The 15,941-nt window shown below is 38.0% G+C and overlaps 2 protein-coding genes across 3 annotated transcripts in view; one reads left to right on the top strand and one right to left on the bottom strand.

The window, feature by feature from the left end:
* eif2ak4 (eukaryotic translation initiation factor 2 alpha kinase 4) overlaps window positions 1-2,901 on the bottom strand; it is a 56,401-nt gene extending 53,500 nt beyond the window's left edge. For both annotated transcript variants that reach the window (XM_051645837.1, XM_051645838.1), the window contains exons 1-5: window positions 2,627-2,901; window positions 1,893-2,008; window positions 687-789; window positions 426-599; window positions 43-123 (exon numbers count right to left, since the gene is read on the bottom strand). In XM_051645837.1, coding sequence (XP_051501797.1) covers window positions 43-123; window positions 426-599; window positions 687-789; window positions 1,893-2,008; window positions 2,627-2,728 — 576 coding nt within the window. In that variant the 5' untranslated portion in view covers window positions 2,729-2,901. The remainder of the gene's footprint in view (window positions 1-42; window positions 124-425; window positions 600-686; window positions 790-1,892; window positions 2,009-2,626) is intronic.
* A 6,241-nt stretch (window positions 2,902-9,142) lies between these two features.
* LOC127410725 (actin, alpha skeletal muscle) lies at window positions 9,143-15,454 on the top strand. The gene is made up of 9 exons (XM_051645928.1): window positions 9,143-9,218; window positions 10,973-11,120; window positions 11,231-11,359; window positions 11,473-11,583; window positions 11,672-11,756; window positions 11,998-12,159; window positions 14,483-14,674; window positions 14,764-14,945; window positions 15,210-15,454. Exons 2-9 carry the CDS (start codon window positions 10,992-10,994, stop codon window positions 15,351-15,353), a joined length of 1,134 nt encoding a protein of 377 aa, XP_051501888.1. The 5' UTR covers window positions 9,143-9,218; window positions 10,973-10,991; the 3' UTR covers window positions 15,354-15,454.
* Window positions 15,455-15,941: the final 487 nt, after the last annotated feature.

Below are 15,941 nucleotides of genomic sequence, written 5' to 3'. Positions count from 1 at the left end.
TAAAAAAATACATCTGAAGAAACGTTTAAAGAAACACCTCACCAATTTGGCCATCTCTTTCTTTCTCTTCTCTTCTCTCTTCTCCTCTTCCCTCCTTTGAATTTCTGCAAGAATCTCATTTTGCTGTGCAACATGTAAATAATGAAAAAGAATGAAACACTGAAACAAAGTAATAATGTTAATTGTTACTAAATGCACAGTTGCATTGATACACTGTTGCCACGGTGAATACCAAACACTTTCACTCTCCAAAAACAAAAGACAATCCTAGCAAATACGAAATACTAAAGCATTTGGCTAATTTCTAAAATGTTTTGATTACTTTTACAAAAGGGAGCCATATTCATTGGCTCTTCAACAAGACAACTTATAATACGGCTGGTGCAAACGTTACGGCAGAGGTCACATGTAAAGAAATGCTGTACCATCTGTTCTTCCTGTCTGCGGCGCTGATCGATCTTCTGCTGTTCCTCCAAAGCCAAACGCTCCTGCAGCAGCCGCTGGTTCTTCAGCATCTCTTCATGGAAGGAACTCGAGGGAGGAACATTGTGTTCCGTCAGGAAACCCTGAACGAAATCTGCCAGCTCATAGATCATCACCTGAGACAGATCACAAATCACTCGCTCACGTGAAGTGCATTCAAACTCATAAATGTTCATGAATAAAGTCAGTAGACACTGCCTGACCTCTCCACATCGGTCTTTGGCCAGTTTATTGAGCTCCGTCTGAAGCTTCAGCAGTTTGTTGAAGGAAAGACCTTTGGCATTCTTCAGCTCCAGCTCTGGAGGCCTGACGACACAAAAACAAGACAAACAAAGATTTAGATTTCATTCTCAGCTCCCGGCTAATATCGGACACTTGGCAACACGATGTGGAGATGATCGAATGTCGGCTGTGCCGTTGAAGATGTCTCGACTGAGTCAAGCTCTTCAAGAATTTGTTTTGCCACTGTCAAACACGATGTGATCAGATTACCTCAGATTAAAGGTTAATGTAGAAAAAGTTTGGAAATTATATAAAATTGCAAGCTACCGCAAATAATACAGAGAGTGGCTGAATTTGCATTAATTTATTTTTTTTTCTCCCCTTTTCTCCCAATGTGGAATGCCCAATTCCCACTACTTAGTAGGTCCTCGTGGTGGCGCGGTTACTCACCTCAATCCGGGTGGCGGAGGACGAATCTCAGTTGCTTCCGCTTCCGAGACCGTCAGTCTGCGCATCTTATCACGTGACTCGTTGTGCATGACACCACGGAGACTCACAGCATGTGGAGGCTCATGCTACTCTCCACGATCCACACACAACTTACCACACGCCCCATTGAGAGCGAGAACCACTAATCATGACCATGAGGAGGTTACCCCATGTGACTCTACCCTCCCTAGCAACCGGGCCAATTTGGTTGCTTAGGAGACCTGACTGGCGTCACTCAGCACACCCTGGATTCAAACTCGTGACTCCAGGGGTGATAGTCAGCGTCTTTACTCGCTGAGCTAACCAGACCCCCGAATTTGCATTAATTTTTAATTCCTGGAGGGACTGGCTTAAAACAATTGCAATTTGCATTCCCTTTAATCATGAAATTGTATTAATTTACTTAACTGATGCATAAATGAATGTTTTATTTAATGCACTCTTAATACTTTCTCTGGTTTAATATATTCTTCCTTGTTATTTGTTCCATTTAATGTTATTCTCTCAATTGACTTCACTAATCACTAATAATACAAAAATATATTTCATTCTTAATACTGCAATGTGATCTGATTGAATCCTGTGATGTTCATGTTAATATACTGGATGTTTGATGTGACCCTGTCAATCACAGACACTGAGAATAAATTACATGCTCAATCATTTTTATTTGATACAATTATTCAACAGACACTCACACATCTGGGTATGTTGGTGGACATTTGACCAGCAGCTCCACTGACACATAACTCATCTGTCCATAACTGAGTCCTTGAGGTCGCAGGTACAGATACACCTCAGGAGGTCGCCTGACCTGCATATGACATCATTTACAAACACAACACAATTCATTACATTTAAAGGGGCCATATCATGGAAAACAGTCCCCTTAAAATGTGGTGTAGTGTGATATGGTACAGTGACAGGATCAGATGGTAATACCACAATACTTATAAATGAATACCATATTATACCATGGTATTGACATGGTACTCCAAGATGTCTCAAAGAATACTATGGCATTACCATGGAACATTTTGATACTTTTTTGTTAGTAGGGAGTTTTCAAGCTCATTTTTTGAAACTAGGCTGACACAATGTATCATGCTAAAATGTTCGTTATAATGACGTCATATCCACCGACATATGACCGCCCACTTTTACATCTCAACATCTATTAATTATTATGCAACTTGAAGGTGTCTGGATAGCCAATCACAACAGAGGTAGACAGAGAGGGTGGACATTGTCGTGCAAACTAATTAATGACTGCTTTTGGTGCAAGAAACATTAACTAACATTATAAGTGGACTTCAGGGATAAAACAAATGTTACAAAAGTATTGAATATGATTCCTTTAATCTAGAATACTGTTAATGACACTAAATCGACTCTTCCCCTGCTAAATAAAGCACTCTGCAGTAATAAATACCTTCCATGGATCTTCTGCTCTGATATCCTTAAAATCATCTCCAAATATCGATGAAAGCGCTTCTAATTCATTTTCCTGCTGAACAGAATAATCATTCATCATGCATTATGAGCGCTGTCGCATCAAACTCGGCCTCCGCACTGAAACAGACTCTTTAACACGATAGCAAATAAAATAAATTAATAAATACAGCATCCGAAGGTGTAAAAAAGATAAATAAAACTTCTCATGTTGAGGCATGTAATGATAACAGCTGTCGCGTGGCAGCGTCACGACCCCGCGTCGCTCTGATGACGTCTACGTGTACGTGTTTTTTTTGTGTTTTTTTGTTTTTTTTGTTTGTTTGTTTGTTTGTTTGTTTTTTTGTTTTTTTAATGCATGATTTTTTGTAAAGCTTCTTTGAAACGATGTGTGTTGTGAAAAGCGCTATACAAATGTAAATTACTCGACTTGTCTTGACGCGCAGCTGCAGTACCACCATTCTGACGCTGGGAGGCGCTGTTTGTTTTTATTGGAAAAAACCTGTTTATTTAAGATTTCTGAATTTCAGTTTCATAACAAAATTCCATCCTATTGAATTGTCTAGTTTTTAACTAAATTAAATTAATAAAACTTAAGATATGTAGCTTTTATATTAAATTTTGTTAAAGAATATTCAATTTAATTTTAAGGAATTTTGTCATGAAACTGAAATGCATAAATCTTAAAAACATTTTTGAGTGTACTGTAGAAATGAATGATGTCATAAAAATGTAAAACTCTTTGTGGAAAGTGCTTATAAACCCATTTTTTTTTCAAATAAATAAATACATTTATCTAAGTGTACTAATTGACATAAACTGGAATAACGCATGTTATTATAAATTGAAATAAAATTAACAGAGTGACTATAAAACATAATCATTACCTATAGTTTCCAAACTTGATGCAATACTTTTTTAACATGTATGCTACTATAGCTATAATACACAGAAAAGCAATATACAATTATATATATGATATATATGATCTACACCAACATACACAGTTATCCACCAGCCCAAATTAAAAAAAGAATAATAATAACAACTACATAGGTCATTTTGAGGAAAATGTGTGTGGTGCTTGCAGCAGCAAAACTCAAAACATCACCACAATGTCCCACCAACTGCCCCGAGTTGAAAGAGCCATGTCTCTATGGTGTTCTGGTGCTGAGATATGGGTGTTGATTTGTGGTTGCTAGGGTGCTTGGATGGTTTCTAGGCAGTTGCAAGGGTGTTCTGAGAGGTCGCTAGGGCATTGCTAGGTGGTTGTTAGGGTGTTCTGTGTGGTTACTGGAGCATTGTCAGTTAGTTTCTAGGCAGTTGCTAGAGTGTTCTAGCCTGGGTAATAATAATTAATAATAGAATAATAATAGATAATAAATAATAAAGTGTCTTTATGGATTTTTCTGCTTAAATGCTTCAATATATATACATATATATACTGTATATGCCACACAGTTTATACACTTTAACCTACAGTATGGGTGATTCATTCAAAGCATTTTTATTTAAGATTTTTTGTAAATATATTTTACATCCTGTCCAGAGAATTATTTCATATCATAGTGAACGTGAGCTTTTTTTGTGTGCTATTTAAGTGTGTAAGATGATGCACATATTAACTAGCTCGCTGTAAAAATAAAAAGAGCATATTATTTATTTATCTCTTATGCGTGCATTATAACTTGAATATAATTGTAAACACATAGAATAATAAGTAGTAGCAGGGCATTTTATACACTAAAATGTGAATACATTTCTATTTTAACCCTAAAAATGAAATGTCTTGTGGGTTTTAGAAGAATTTGAGAGGTAAGCGTGTTCATTATCCAAAAACTAAAATTTTTATAAATTAATGACATGTGCAGGGCTCTGTTTGTTGATTTACTGTGATTATTAAAATACTGTGGAATTCTGGGTGCCTCCTTTAGTCGACTCTAACTGCAGACAGAACAAAACAGCTATTAATAGTTAAATTCTCAAACAGTTGACTATGTGGAGGAACGACCCCCCATAAACCCCCATAAACCATCGTTACCAACTGTGACACAGAATCAGACCCTCGCCAAATCTCTCCATCCATCGCTCATTCTGATAAAAAACCGTTCTGTTATCATGACAACTTGAAAACACATTTATTTGTCTAAATATAGACAAGAAGAGTTTATTGTGAGATTTGTAAATTGGAAACAGTTTGAGCAGATTTCAAAATTTTAGTTTTTATCCATTGTTGCACTTGTGAAAATGGTGATGTAATGAAAAAGTGATGTGATTTTAATAACTTCAATAGACAAATTTACATTTGAATAATTGATACTTTTCATCTCATATAAATTTTATGTGATAGATAGAAGCACATTGTTGTGTCGAAGTCTGTTCCCCCTATGTTTCCCCTTGGGTTGGTGTCAAAGTCTGTTCCCCCTATGTTTTCCCTTTGTCAAAGTCTGTTTCCCCTTTGTTGAAATCTGTCCCCCCATGTTTCCCCTTTGTCAAAGTCTGTTTCCCCTTTGTCGAAGTCTGTCCCCCCTATGTTTCCCCTTTGTCGAAGTCTGTCCCCCCTATGTTTCCCCGTTTTCTAAGTCTATTTCCCCATGTTTCCCCTTTGTCGAAGTCTGTTTCCCTTTTGCCAAAATCTGTTCCCCCTATGTTTAATGATTAAAGACACTAAGGGGAACACTGACTGGGGAAACATAGGGGGAACAGACTTCGACACAACACGTTATTGATCCCTGAACAGAAATTCCTGTCTCATATAAATTTTATGTGATAGATAGAAGCACATTGTTGTGTCGAAGTCTGTTCCCCCTATGTTTCCCCTTGGGTTGGTGTCAAAGTCTGTTCCCCCTATGTTTCCCCTTTGTCAAAGTCTGTTTCCCCTTTGTCGAAGTCTGTTTCCCCTATGTTTCCCCTTTGCAAAGTCTGTTTCCCCTTTGTCGAAGTCTGTTTCCCCTATGTTTCCCCTTTGCAAAGTCTGTTTCCCCTTTGTCAAAGTCTGTCCCCCCTATGTTTCCCCTTTGTCAAAGTCTGTTTCCCCTTTGTCGAAGTCTGTTCCCCCTATGTTTCCCCTTTGTCAAAGTCTGTTTCCCCTTTGTCGAAGTCTGTCCCCCTATGTTTCCCCTTTGTCGAAGTCTGTTTCCCCTTTGTCGAAGTCTGTCCCCCCTATGTTTCCCCGTTTTCTAAGTCTATTTCCCCATGTTTCCCCTTTGTCGAAGTCTGTTTCCCCTTTGTCAAAGTCTGTTTCCCCTTTGTCGAAGTCTGTTTCCCCTATGTTTCCCCTTTGCAAAGTCTGTTTCCCTTTTATCAAAGTCTGTTTCCCCTTTGTCGAAGTTTGTTTCCCTTATGTTTCCCCCTTTGTCAAAGTCTGTTTCCCCTTTGTCGAAGTCTGTTTCCCCTATGTTTCCCCTTTGCAAAGTCTGTTTCCCCTTTGTCAAAGTCTGTCCCCCCTATGTTTCCCCTTTGTCAAAGTCTGTTTCCCCTTTGTTGAAATCTGTCCCCCCTATGTTTCCCCTTTGTCAAAGTCTGTTTCCCCTTTGTCGAAGTCTGTCCCCCCTATTTTTCCCCTTTGTCGAAGTCTGTCCCCCCATGTTTCCCCGTTTTCTAAGTCTATTTCCCCATGTTTCCCCTTTGTCGAAGTCTGTTTCCCCTTTGTCGAAGTCTGTTTCCCTTTTGCCAAAATCTGTTCCCCCTATGTTTAATGATTAAAGACACTAAGGGGAACACTGACTGGGGAAACATAGGGGGAACAGACTTCGACACAACACGTTATTGATCCCTGAACAGAAATTCCTGTCTCATATAAATTTTATGTGATAGATAGAAGCACATTGTTGTGTCGAAGTCTGTTCCCCCTATGTTTCCCCTTGGGTTGGTGTCAAAGTCTGTTCCCCCTATGTTTCCCCTTTGTCAAAGTCTGTTTCCCCCTTGTCGAAGTCTGTTTCCCCTTTCTCGCAGTCTGTTTCCCCTTTGTCGCAGTCTGTTTCCCCTTTGTCGAAGTCTGTTTCCCCTTTGTCAAAGTCTGTTTCCCCTTTGTCGAAGTCTGTCCCCCCATGTTTCCCCTTTGTCAAAGTCTGTTTCCCCTTTGTCGAAGTCTGTTTCCCCTATGTTTCCCCTTTGCAAAGTCTGTTTCCCTTTTATCAAAGTCTGTTTCCCCTTTGTCGAAGTTTGTTTCCCTTATGTTTCCCCCTTTGTCAAAGTCTGTTTCCCCTTTGTCAAAGTCTGTTTCCCCCTTGTCGAAGTCTGTCCCCCCATGTTTCCCCTTTGTCAAAGTCTGTTTCCCCTTTGTCGAAGTTTGTTTCCCTTATGTTTCCCCCTTTGTCAAAGTCTGTTTCCCCTTTGTCAAAGTCTGTTTCCCCTTTGTCGAAGTCTGTCCCCCCTATGTTTCCCCTTTGTCGAAGTCTGTTTCCCCTTTGTCGAAGTCTGTCCCCCCTATGTTTCCCCTTTGTCGAAGTCTGTTTCCCCTTTGTCGAAGTCTGTTTCCCCTTTGTCGAAGTCTGTCCCCCCTATGTTTCCCCTTTGTCGAAGTCTGTTTCCCCTTTGTCGAAGTCTGTCCCCCCTATGTTTCCCCTTTGTCGAAGTCTGTTTCCCCTTTGTCGAAGTCTGTCCCCCCTATGTTTCCCCGTTTTCTAAGTCTATTTCCCTATGTTTCCCCTTTGTCGAAGTCTGTTTCCCCTTTGTCGAAGTCTGTTTCCCTTTTGCCAAAATCTGTTCCCCTTATGTTTAATGTTTAAAGACACTAAGGGGAACACTGACCGGGGAAACATAGGGGGAACAGACTTCGACACAACACGTTATTGATCCCTGAACAGAAATTCCTGTGTCTTTTCAATTATCAACTTGATTTGAAACTTGATTTGCTGCTCCATATGTTGCCATAGTAAGGTAAAATTTCCAAATGGGGTGCTGGGGATCAGGAGTCTTATGAATAACACCAATGGGATGTCCGTTCACAAATGCTTTACTGGCCTCACGCTCATAACACCTGATGAGAACTATGACTCTAAAAGGAGAGAGCTAAGCCAATCAGAGCTATGCTACTATGACATCCCAGCCAATCTGAGCTCCAGTGAGGGGGAGAGAGCCCAGCTAGCATTACCCCTCAGCTGTTAAGCACATTTAGGGTTCGAGTCCACATGCCAGCACATCGGCCCATTGACATATACAGTATTCATCCTGAAGAGAGCAGGGAGCCTCTAAGATGTTGCTAAAACAAGACCCACCAAACCCAAGTTAAGTTTGACATCTCAAGGAACCCTGTTTTGGTAAAAAGCTGAATAATCAAAATTATATCCAGAGATTGCTGAGTAAACCCCAGTATATCCCACACCAGCCTAACAGAATTTATTATGCCAAATATCTCCCAAACAAATGTGTGAGGAATTTTATGTGGTTTGATACAGGGCATAGGAATGATTTGAATAATCAAGTCAAGTCATATTTATTTGTATAGCACTTTTCACAACACACATGGTTTCAAAGCAGCTTTACAGAAAATTATACTATAACAAAAAAATAAATCATGCTATTAAAGTCCTCACTGTGCGATTATAATGAATAAAGATATCAAAAAGCATGAAGTTATAGTCTTCAGGCCTATAATTGCATGAATAGCAAAGGGACACATTAAGTCATACAGAAAAAAAAAAAAAAGATTATAGCCCAAAAGTGGATGAACGGATGTCAAAATGATTAAAACACATTTCTCACATGGATGCTATGCCCCTTCTTTTATGCAATAAAGAGTAAACAACACTTAAAAAATTAAAACATAAAATAATACATTAATCTATAATTAATTATAACTATTACATTATTTAAAAAAATGTATATATATATATATATATATATATATATATATATATATATATATATATATAAATTATTGCTAATAATTATAATAATGAATAATAATAATTTAATAATATAATATTACATATATAACAATTTAATTTAATTTTTATATATAATTATATATTAAATTTATTATTAATTAATAAAATATAAATATAGTTATGTTTTTTATTTATATAAATAAAAATAATATTATATATTTAAATAATAGTAATAATAATAATAATTAATATAAAATGAAATACCAAAAGATGCATGTCACAATTTGTGATTTAAATAATCTTGGCATGGCCCATGAGGTATGCAAACAATTACAAAAGAAATGTTGGGTGTTTGGTTGTGCAAATATCAACACTGCTAGATTTCAAATGAATATTCCAACAGTCAGTCATATGACGTGTGTAGACAGCTGAATCTGTCTGCATTTAACCCTGAAACTGAAATCTTAGATGAAATATTCATGTCAGAGATTATTGGCACTCGGCCCGCTATTTCTAAGGAATTCTTTCTTAATTTTAGGGAGGCCCAATCCACCCAGGCAGATCAGATTCATGGCTGGAGGGGCTTATTGTCTCTTAATTATTTTTTCTTGTATACTCTTATTTGGGCTTGTGTGAACCAGATGCTCCGCCCCGACCCCCAGGAGCCGGTCTTATTTAAAGGGGGGCCCGCGCCTTGCCTCTCTGTCCCAGTGGAAGCATCAGTCTTGTGATAACAACTTGGTGAGTCCAACTAAAATCTGGTTTTGCGAGCAACTCAGGACATCCGAAATATTTTTAGACCTACAGATTTAATTTTTAATTTGGATTTTGGAGTGTGGTTGAGATGTTTTACGCTTGAGATTATAAAGATGTTAGTGTAGTTAGATTATTAGAAAAGATAGAAGACAAAACTAAGTGTGAAATGGATTGCAAGTAGTTTATTTAGCACTGTGTTTTTCATTTACTATTCGAGCATCAGTAAAGTATGGGACAGGCGAAGCAGGCGAATATCTGTTTGGTTTAGTGTGTTTTTAGATTATATGAAAGTATAGCCATTGGTTCAACTAAAACACCATACTAATATTGTTACTGTAAACTTTTTGGGGAGGAGATAATGATAGAATAACTTCAGAGTGAGAGTCTCACAGCAAGCGGCCTGATTAGAGTTAATGTTTTTCATTTGATATTGAAGCATCATAGTGCAATATGGCATGAATGGAGTGAAGCTGTAAAGCAGCTGTGATGCAATGTGACGACAGCTGCATACAGAGCGTGCTAAGGAAGTGTGAGAGAGGTGGAGCTTTAAATAGAGTGTTTGTCCTCCAGTTAGACTATATCCTTTCTCTGGAATTACAGACTGGAAGTCTTGAGCTGCCTGGATACAAGAGATTCGATTTCAGTTACCCTACAGGGGCAAGAGGAGAGAGATTGACAGAGAGAAGGAACACCTGTCGCTGAGAGCTTTAAGCGTTCCATAACCAAGATGAATTCAATTATTATTTAACAATTCTACTGGTTAGAATTGTTAAATAATATTTCTACTAAATTGTCAATTCTACTACGACGATTTATATCACATTTCCTCTCTCAAAATAGTGTAGTATATCAATAGCTTATTAAATTAATGTAAATTTAAATGTTAATAAATTCAATGTGCAACGTGATGCATAAATTCAAAGAATCTACAACTGGATGTAGAGTCTGTGATTCAGTGTAGTACTGGTGCACCACGCTTATTAGTAACATGATTTAAACTAGTAATGTAAAACTGCACGTAAAATCTATATTTCAGTATATATATTATTGTTTGTATGATATAGTTAGTATACCATCAGCGTAGTAAAGTGCACTATGCTTACTAGTAACTATTAGTACTTATGTATTATTAAATTTCAATTTCCTCCCTCAAAACAAACATAAATTAAGCTATACTGCAAAAAAATTAAATAATAATAATTAAAAAAAAGATAATTATATATATATATATATATATATATATATATATATTTCTTAGTATTTTTGTCTTGTTTTCCAGTAAAAATATCAAAACATTATTAAAACAAAATACATTTAGAGATGATGATATTATAATGACATGAGATATTTTGTCTTGTTTGCTTATAACAAGAAAAAAACTATTTGCAAATGGGGTTTTTGATTCAAAAGGAAAACAAGTTTATTTTCCTTAACCCATTGCCAAATTATGTAAAATTTCTTTGAAAACGAGACTTAATATCTAATCCCATTCTGCTTCTCAAGCATTTTCCTTCTTGTTTTAAGGATGTAAAGATATTTTAACCCAGAAAATAAGACAAAAATACTAAGAAAATGATTTCTTGTTTGTTTGTTTATTTAGTAAATGTAATATAGTATATATGATGTAGTGCACCATGTTTATCAGTGTCAATTATTACTTGTTAGTGTTTCTACTAAAGTAGAAGTGTCTACTGGCTCTGTGTGTCTCTGTCATTGACCGAGTATTGTTTCCTTCACAGACCAACCAGAACACCAACCATGTGCGACGACGAGGAGACTACCGCCCTTGTGTGCGACAACGGCTCTGGGTTGGTCAAGGCTGGATTTGCCGGAGATGACGCTCCCCGTGCTGTCTTCCCTTCCATTGTTGGAAGGCCCCGTCACCAGGTGCGAACACATCTGCTGAACAATCAAACAGCCGTTATAGAGGAAATCCTCTCCTGTATGTCAGCTGTTCATGTCCAGGACATTCACTAACCTGGTTGTCTCTCCATCAGGGTGTGATGGTCGGTATGGGTCAAAAAGACAGCTACGTAGGTGATGAGGCTCAGAGCAAGAGAGGTATCCTGACTCTGAAGTACCCCATTGAGCACGGCATCATCACTAACTGGGACGACATGGAGAAGGTGTGATTTCATGGGCTCATTCTGAACAGTACTGATTCAAAATTCAGTGCATGTTGGGCAATGATACTTTCTGATTTTTCATTGTGATTAACATGATTGTTGGTGTTCTACAGATCTGGCACCACACCTTCTACAATGAGCTGCGTGTGGCCCCTGAGGAGCACCCAACCCTGCTCACTGAGGCCCCTCTCAACCCCAAGGCCAACAGGGAGAAGATGACACAGGTACTGATGATGTCATCACCACCACACTCCACCCAAGAGTCCTCATAGTCTTTATAGTCTGATCAACTCGTCTTATTCCCTCTTGCAGATCATGTTTGAGACCTTCAATGTCCCTGCTATGTATGTGGCCATCCAGGCTGTGCTGTCCCTGTACGCCTCCGGCCGTACCACTGGTGAGTTATCATCATCAATATTCTTGAACAGGATGTAAAGTTAAGCTGAGCCCTAGCTCTATATGAATGCTCTGTTATCTGAGAGACAGCATAAATGATTGATGCATTGTTTAGGATTTGCAGAAAGCTCTGTCTGTCAGGTGTGAACGAACCATTTGTTGTCACGACTGTTGTTACTTTACAACATGACATCTGCTCATGAGTGATTTCTGTTCGACTAAGCTCAAGGTACTCTCTGCAGGTATCGTGCTGGACGCTGGTGACGGTGTGACCCACAACGTCCCCGTCTATGAGGGTTACGCTCTGCCCCATGCCATCATGCGTCTGGACTTGGCTGGTCGCGATCTGACTGACTATCTCATGAAGATCCTGACTGAGAGAGGCTACTCTTTTGTTACAACTGGTGAGTGACTGTAGACTTTGACAATATTAGGGGGGCTGAGGCCCCTTACTGAGGCCCCTAACAGTATCCCATATCTGTTTTATGGTGTGAAAAACCACTCCAAATGAGTCAGTCCGTACGGGAGGCATCTGAAAGATTCTGAGTAAATCGCAAACTGATTTGCAGACCCATTTGAGCAGTTTGTTGAAAAGAACCGACTCATTTGCACCGAGTGATTCATTTGCGAATCGGGCATCACTAGTTCTTACTGTAAACAGGCGACAGAACATATTTTAAAACCATTTTAGCCAGTCAAAAATGAAAATAACGACTTACTGAGTAACAATAACCATCATACTCAATAACTCCTGCTTCAGTTGAGTGAAATCTGATTTCCAAGGCAATTAGTTACCGTAATATTACTTTTAAATTAAAAATGTAGTGTAACGCATTATAATTTAAATTACAAATGCAATCAGATTACAGCTTCTGAAGTTCAATTAAGTTAATTACATTTAAGTACATTACTTGGATTGAACATATTTTTAAATAATATTGTTTGATAGAATATATTTAAAGCATTAATTATGTTCTGTTTGTATTTCTGTGACAGCTGAACAGACAACAACTATAAACAAGGAGGAAATATAGACATTATTTTGAATTTATTGAGTGGAAAAACAAAAAACCTTTCTGTGAAAAGTTAGTAAGAAAGTAACTCACAAACCACATTTCATAATGTGATACCTTTTCAAATCGGACATGAATGAAAGTAACGGTTATTATTCAGTAAGAGTCAGATATTGATTCATTCACTGCTCATTCGATTAATGATTCGTTAGAATGATTCAAATCATGATTCAAACAGATAATTCAGGAGTTTGTGAGTCTTTCTGATCGAGTCATTTGAAGAACAGGGAGTCATTCACACAGAGCCATTTGTTCATGAATCAGAATAATCCAATTGAATCATTCAAACAAAATGATTCGTTAGAATGATTCAAATCATGATTCAAACCGATAACTTGCAGGCATTAGTGAGTCTTTTTGATCGAGTCATTCGACAAACCGGGAGTCATTCACGAAGAGTCATTCGATCGTGAATCAGAATCATCCGATTGAATCATTCTAACTAAATGATTCGTTAGAATGATTCAAATCATGATTCGAATCATGATTCAAACCAATAACTCAGGAGTTTGTGAGTTTGTGTGATCGAATAATTTGAAGAACAGGGCGTCATTCACGAAGAGCCATTCGTTCATGAATCAGAATAATCCGATTGAATCATTCTAACAAAATGATTTGTTAGAATGATTCAAATCATAATTCAAACCAATAACTTGCAGGAGTTAGTGAGTCTTTTTGATCGAGTCATTCGACGAACCGGGAGTCATTCGTGAAGAGTCATTCGATCGTGAATCAGAATCATCCGATTGAATCATTCTAACTAAATGATTCAAATCATGATTCGAATCATGATTCAAACCAATAATTCAGGAGTTTGTGAGTCTGTCTGATCGAATAATTTGAAGAACATCGCGTCATTCACGAAGAGCCATTTGTTCATGAATCAGAATAATCCGATTGAATCATTCTAACAAAATGATTTGTTAGAATGATTCAAATCATAATTCAAACCAATAACTTGCAGGAGTTAGTGAGTCTTTTTGATCGAGTCATTCGACGAACCGGGAGTCATTCGTGAAGAGTCATTCAATCGTGAATCAGAATCATCCAATTGAATTATTCTAACTAAATGATTCGTTAGAATGATTCAAATCATGATTCGAATCATTATTCAAACCAATAACTCAGGAGTTTGTGAGTCTGTCTGATCGAGTAATTTGAAGAACAGGGAGTCATTCACGAAGAGTCATTCGATCGTGAATCAGAATCATCCAATTGAATCATTCTAACGAATCATTTTATTAGAATGATTCAACTGGATGATTTCGATCCACTCCTGAGTTATCGGTTTGAATAATTATTTGAATCATTCTAACGAATCATTTAGTTAGAATGATTCAATCGGATGATTCTGATTCACGATCAAATGACTCAGGAGTTTGTGAGTCTTTTTCACCAAGTCATTCAAAGAACCAGTTCATAAGAGTCATTCGTTAGTAAATTGGAATCTTCATATTACAGTGGTCCCGTTGTGTGTTTGTTTTCGAGACAACTCGATAGAAAGATGTGCTGTATTTGTTTTATTTCATGGTGCCTTACATTTTTACCTCATAACATTAAATCTGCAAGCTCACAACTCGTGTAAATGTGCTTCATTTTGTCGTGGTGCTCTTGATTCAGCAGCTTCATTTTCTCTGAACTTGTCTCTTATCAGCTGAGCGTGAGATCGTGCGTGACATCAAGGAGAAGCTCTGCTATGTGGCTCTGGACTTCGAGAACGAGATGGCCACCGCTGCCTCCTCCTCCTCCTTGGAGAAGAGCTACGAGCTGCCCGACGGTCAGGTCATCACCATCGGTAACGAGCGTTTCCGCTGCCCCGAGACTCTCTTCCAGCCTTCCTTCATTGGTGAGTTTCATTGAGGAAGAAGATCCCCCACTTGTGTTTTTGTTATTAGAAACACACCTTTTGATCCTCAAAATCTTGTCGCACCTCAGGTATGGAGTCTGCCGGTATCCATGAGACTGCCTACAACAGCATCATGAAGTGTGACATTGACATCCGCAAGGATCTGTACGCCAACAACGTCTTGTCCGGTGGTACCACCATGTACCCTGGTATTGCTGACCGTATGCAGAAGGAGATCACTGCCCTGGCCCCCAGCACCATGAAGATCAAGGTGAGGAACATGGACACTGTGATACAAAAGCATACAGTCCCAGATAGCAACAAGATGTGGGCCAAATCTGGCTTACTTTTGGCACTTCTGGTTTGGCTCTGGCATTGAGATTTTAACACTTAGACATTTAGACACATCTAACTTGAGAGACATCACCATTACAATTCCAAAAGCAAGAAATGCAATCTGTTCTCAACATCTCAGACTGGCTGCAGCTGTTGTTGTTGAAGAAAGCATGTTCATATTTCTCCTGCCTCTCTCTAGATCATTGCTCCTCCTGAACGTAAGTACTCTGTCTGGATCGGTGGCTCCATCCTGGCTTCCCTGTCCACCTTCCAGCAGATGTGGATCACCAAGCAGGAGTACGATGAGGCTGGTCCATCCATTGTCCACAGGAAGTGCTTCTAAACCAACACCAATCTCTCAGTCTCTGCCATACATTTGTCCTGTCTCTTTTACTGTATATACATGTATTGTTGTAATAAAAACAGATAACTGGTAACAAATAACAGTCGGTTGTGTGGTAATTTGCCTGTTCAACCTATAATGCATTATTTTATATAATCTTGCACAAAAGAAATTAACATTTAATTTTTAGTGAATATTTACTTAATGTTGAAAATGAAGGCTGCTTATAAGTCTTAAAACTGTGGTGGCATGTTACAGTGATGGTATCAGATGGTATTACCGTGGTACTTTGACATACATTGAGGTCAAAAGGTCAGAGCTCATGTAAACTAACCACTTTTTCATGTCATTCATACGTTTTGAAAGCCTTAAAAATAAATCATATATCCTATTTTATTATTTGATTTATATATTTGAAGTTAAATATGTAAAAACAACATCTTAAGGTGTATGAAGCAGCACACACGCAGCTTATGAAATCTGACAATTAATTGTCATAATCGCAATTATTCGTTTGACAAATATTCATCAGCCAAATTTTATAATCAAGACAGCCCTACACTGGAGTCTTATGGATTACTTTTATGC

The sequence above is a fragment of the Myxocyprinus asiaticus genome, chromosome 20 (genome assembly GCF_019703515.2).
Source record: "Myxocyprinus asiaticus isolate MX2 ecotype Aquarium Trade chromosome 20, UBuf_Myxa_2, whole genome shotgun sequence".
NCBI classification, from domain to species: Eukaryota; Metazoa; Chordata; class Actinopteri; order Cypriniformes; family Catostomidae; genus Myxocyprinus; species Myxocyprinus asiaticus.
Note: the sequence above shows the minus strand (reverse complement) of the source record. Positions and strands in the feature narration are given on the sequence as shown.

What these genes read in the sequence shown, in the direction of transcription:
- LOC127410725 (XM_051645928.1), top strand. Translation starts at nt 10,992, where the DNA reads ATGTGCGACGACGAGGAGACTACCGCCCTTGTGTGCGACAACGGCTCT. An exon ending in CGCCTCCGGCCGTACCACTG is followed by an intron (nt 11,757 to 11,997) that starts GTGAGTTATCAT and finishes TACTCTCTGCAG; the next exon opens with GTATCGTGCTGGACGCTGGT. An exon ending in CTACTCTTTTGTTACAACTG is followed by an intron (nt 12,160 to 14,482) that starts GTGAGTGACTGT and finishes GTCTCTTATCAG; the next exon opens with CTGAGCGTGAGATCGTGCGT.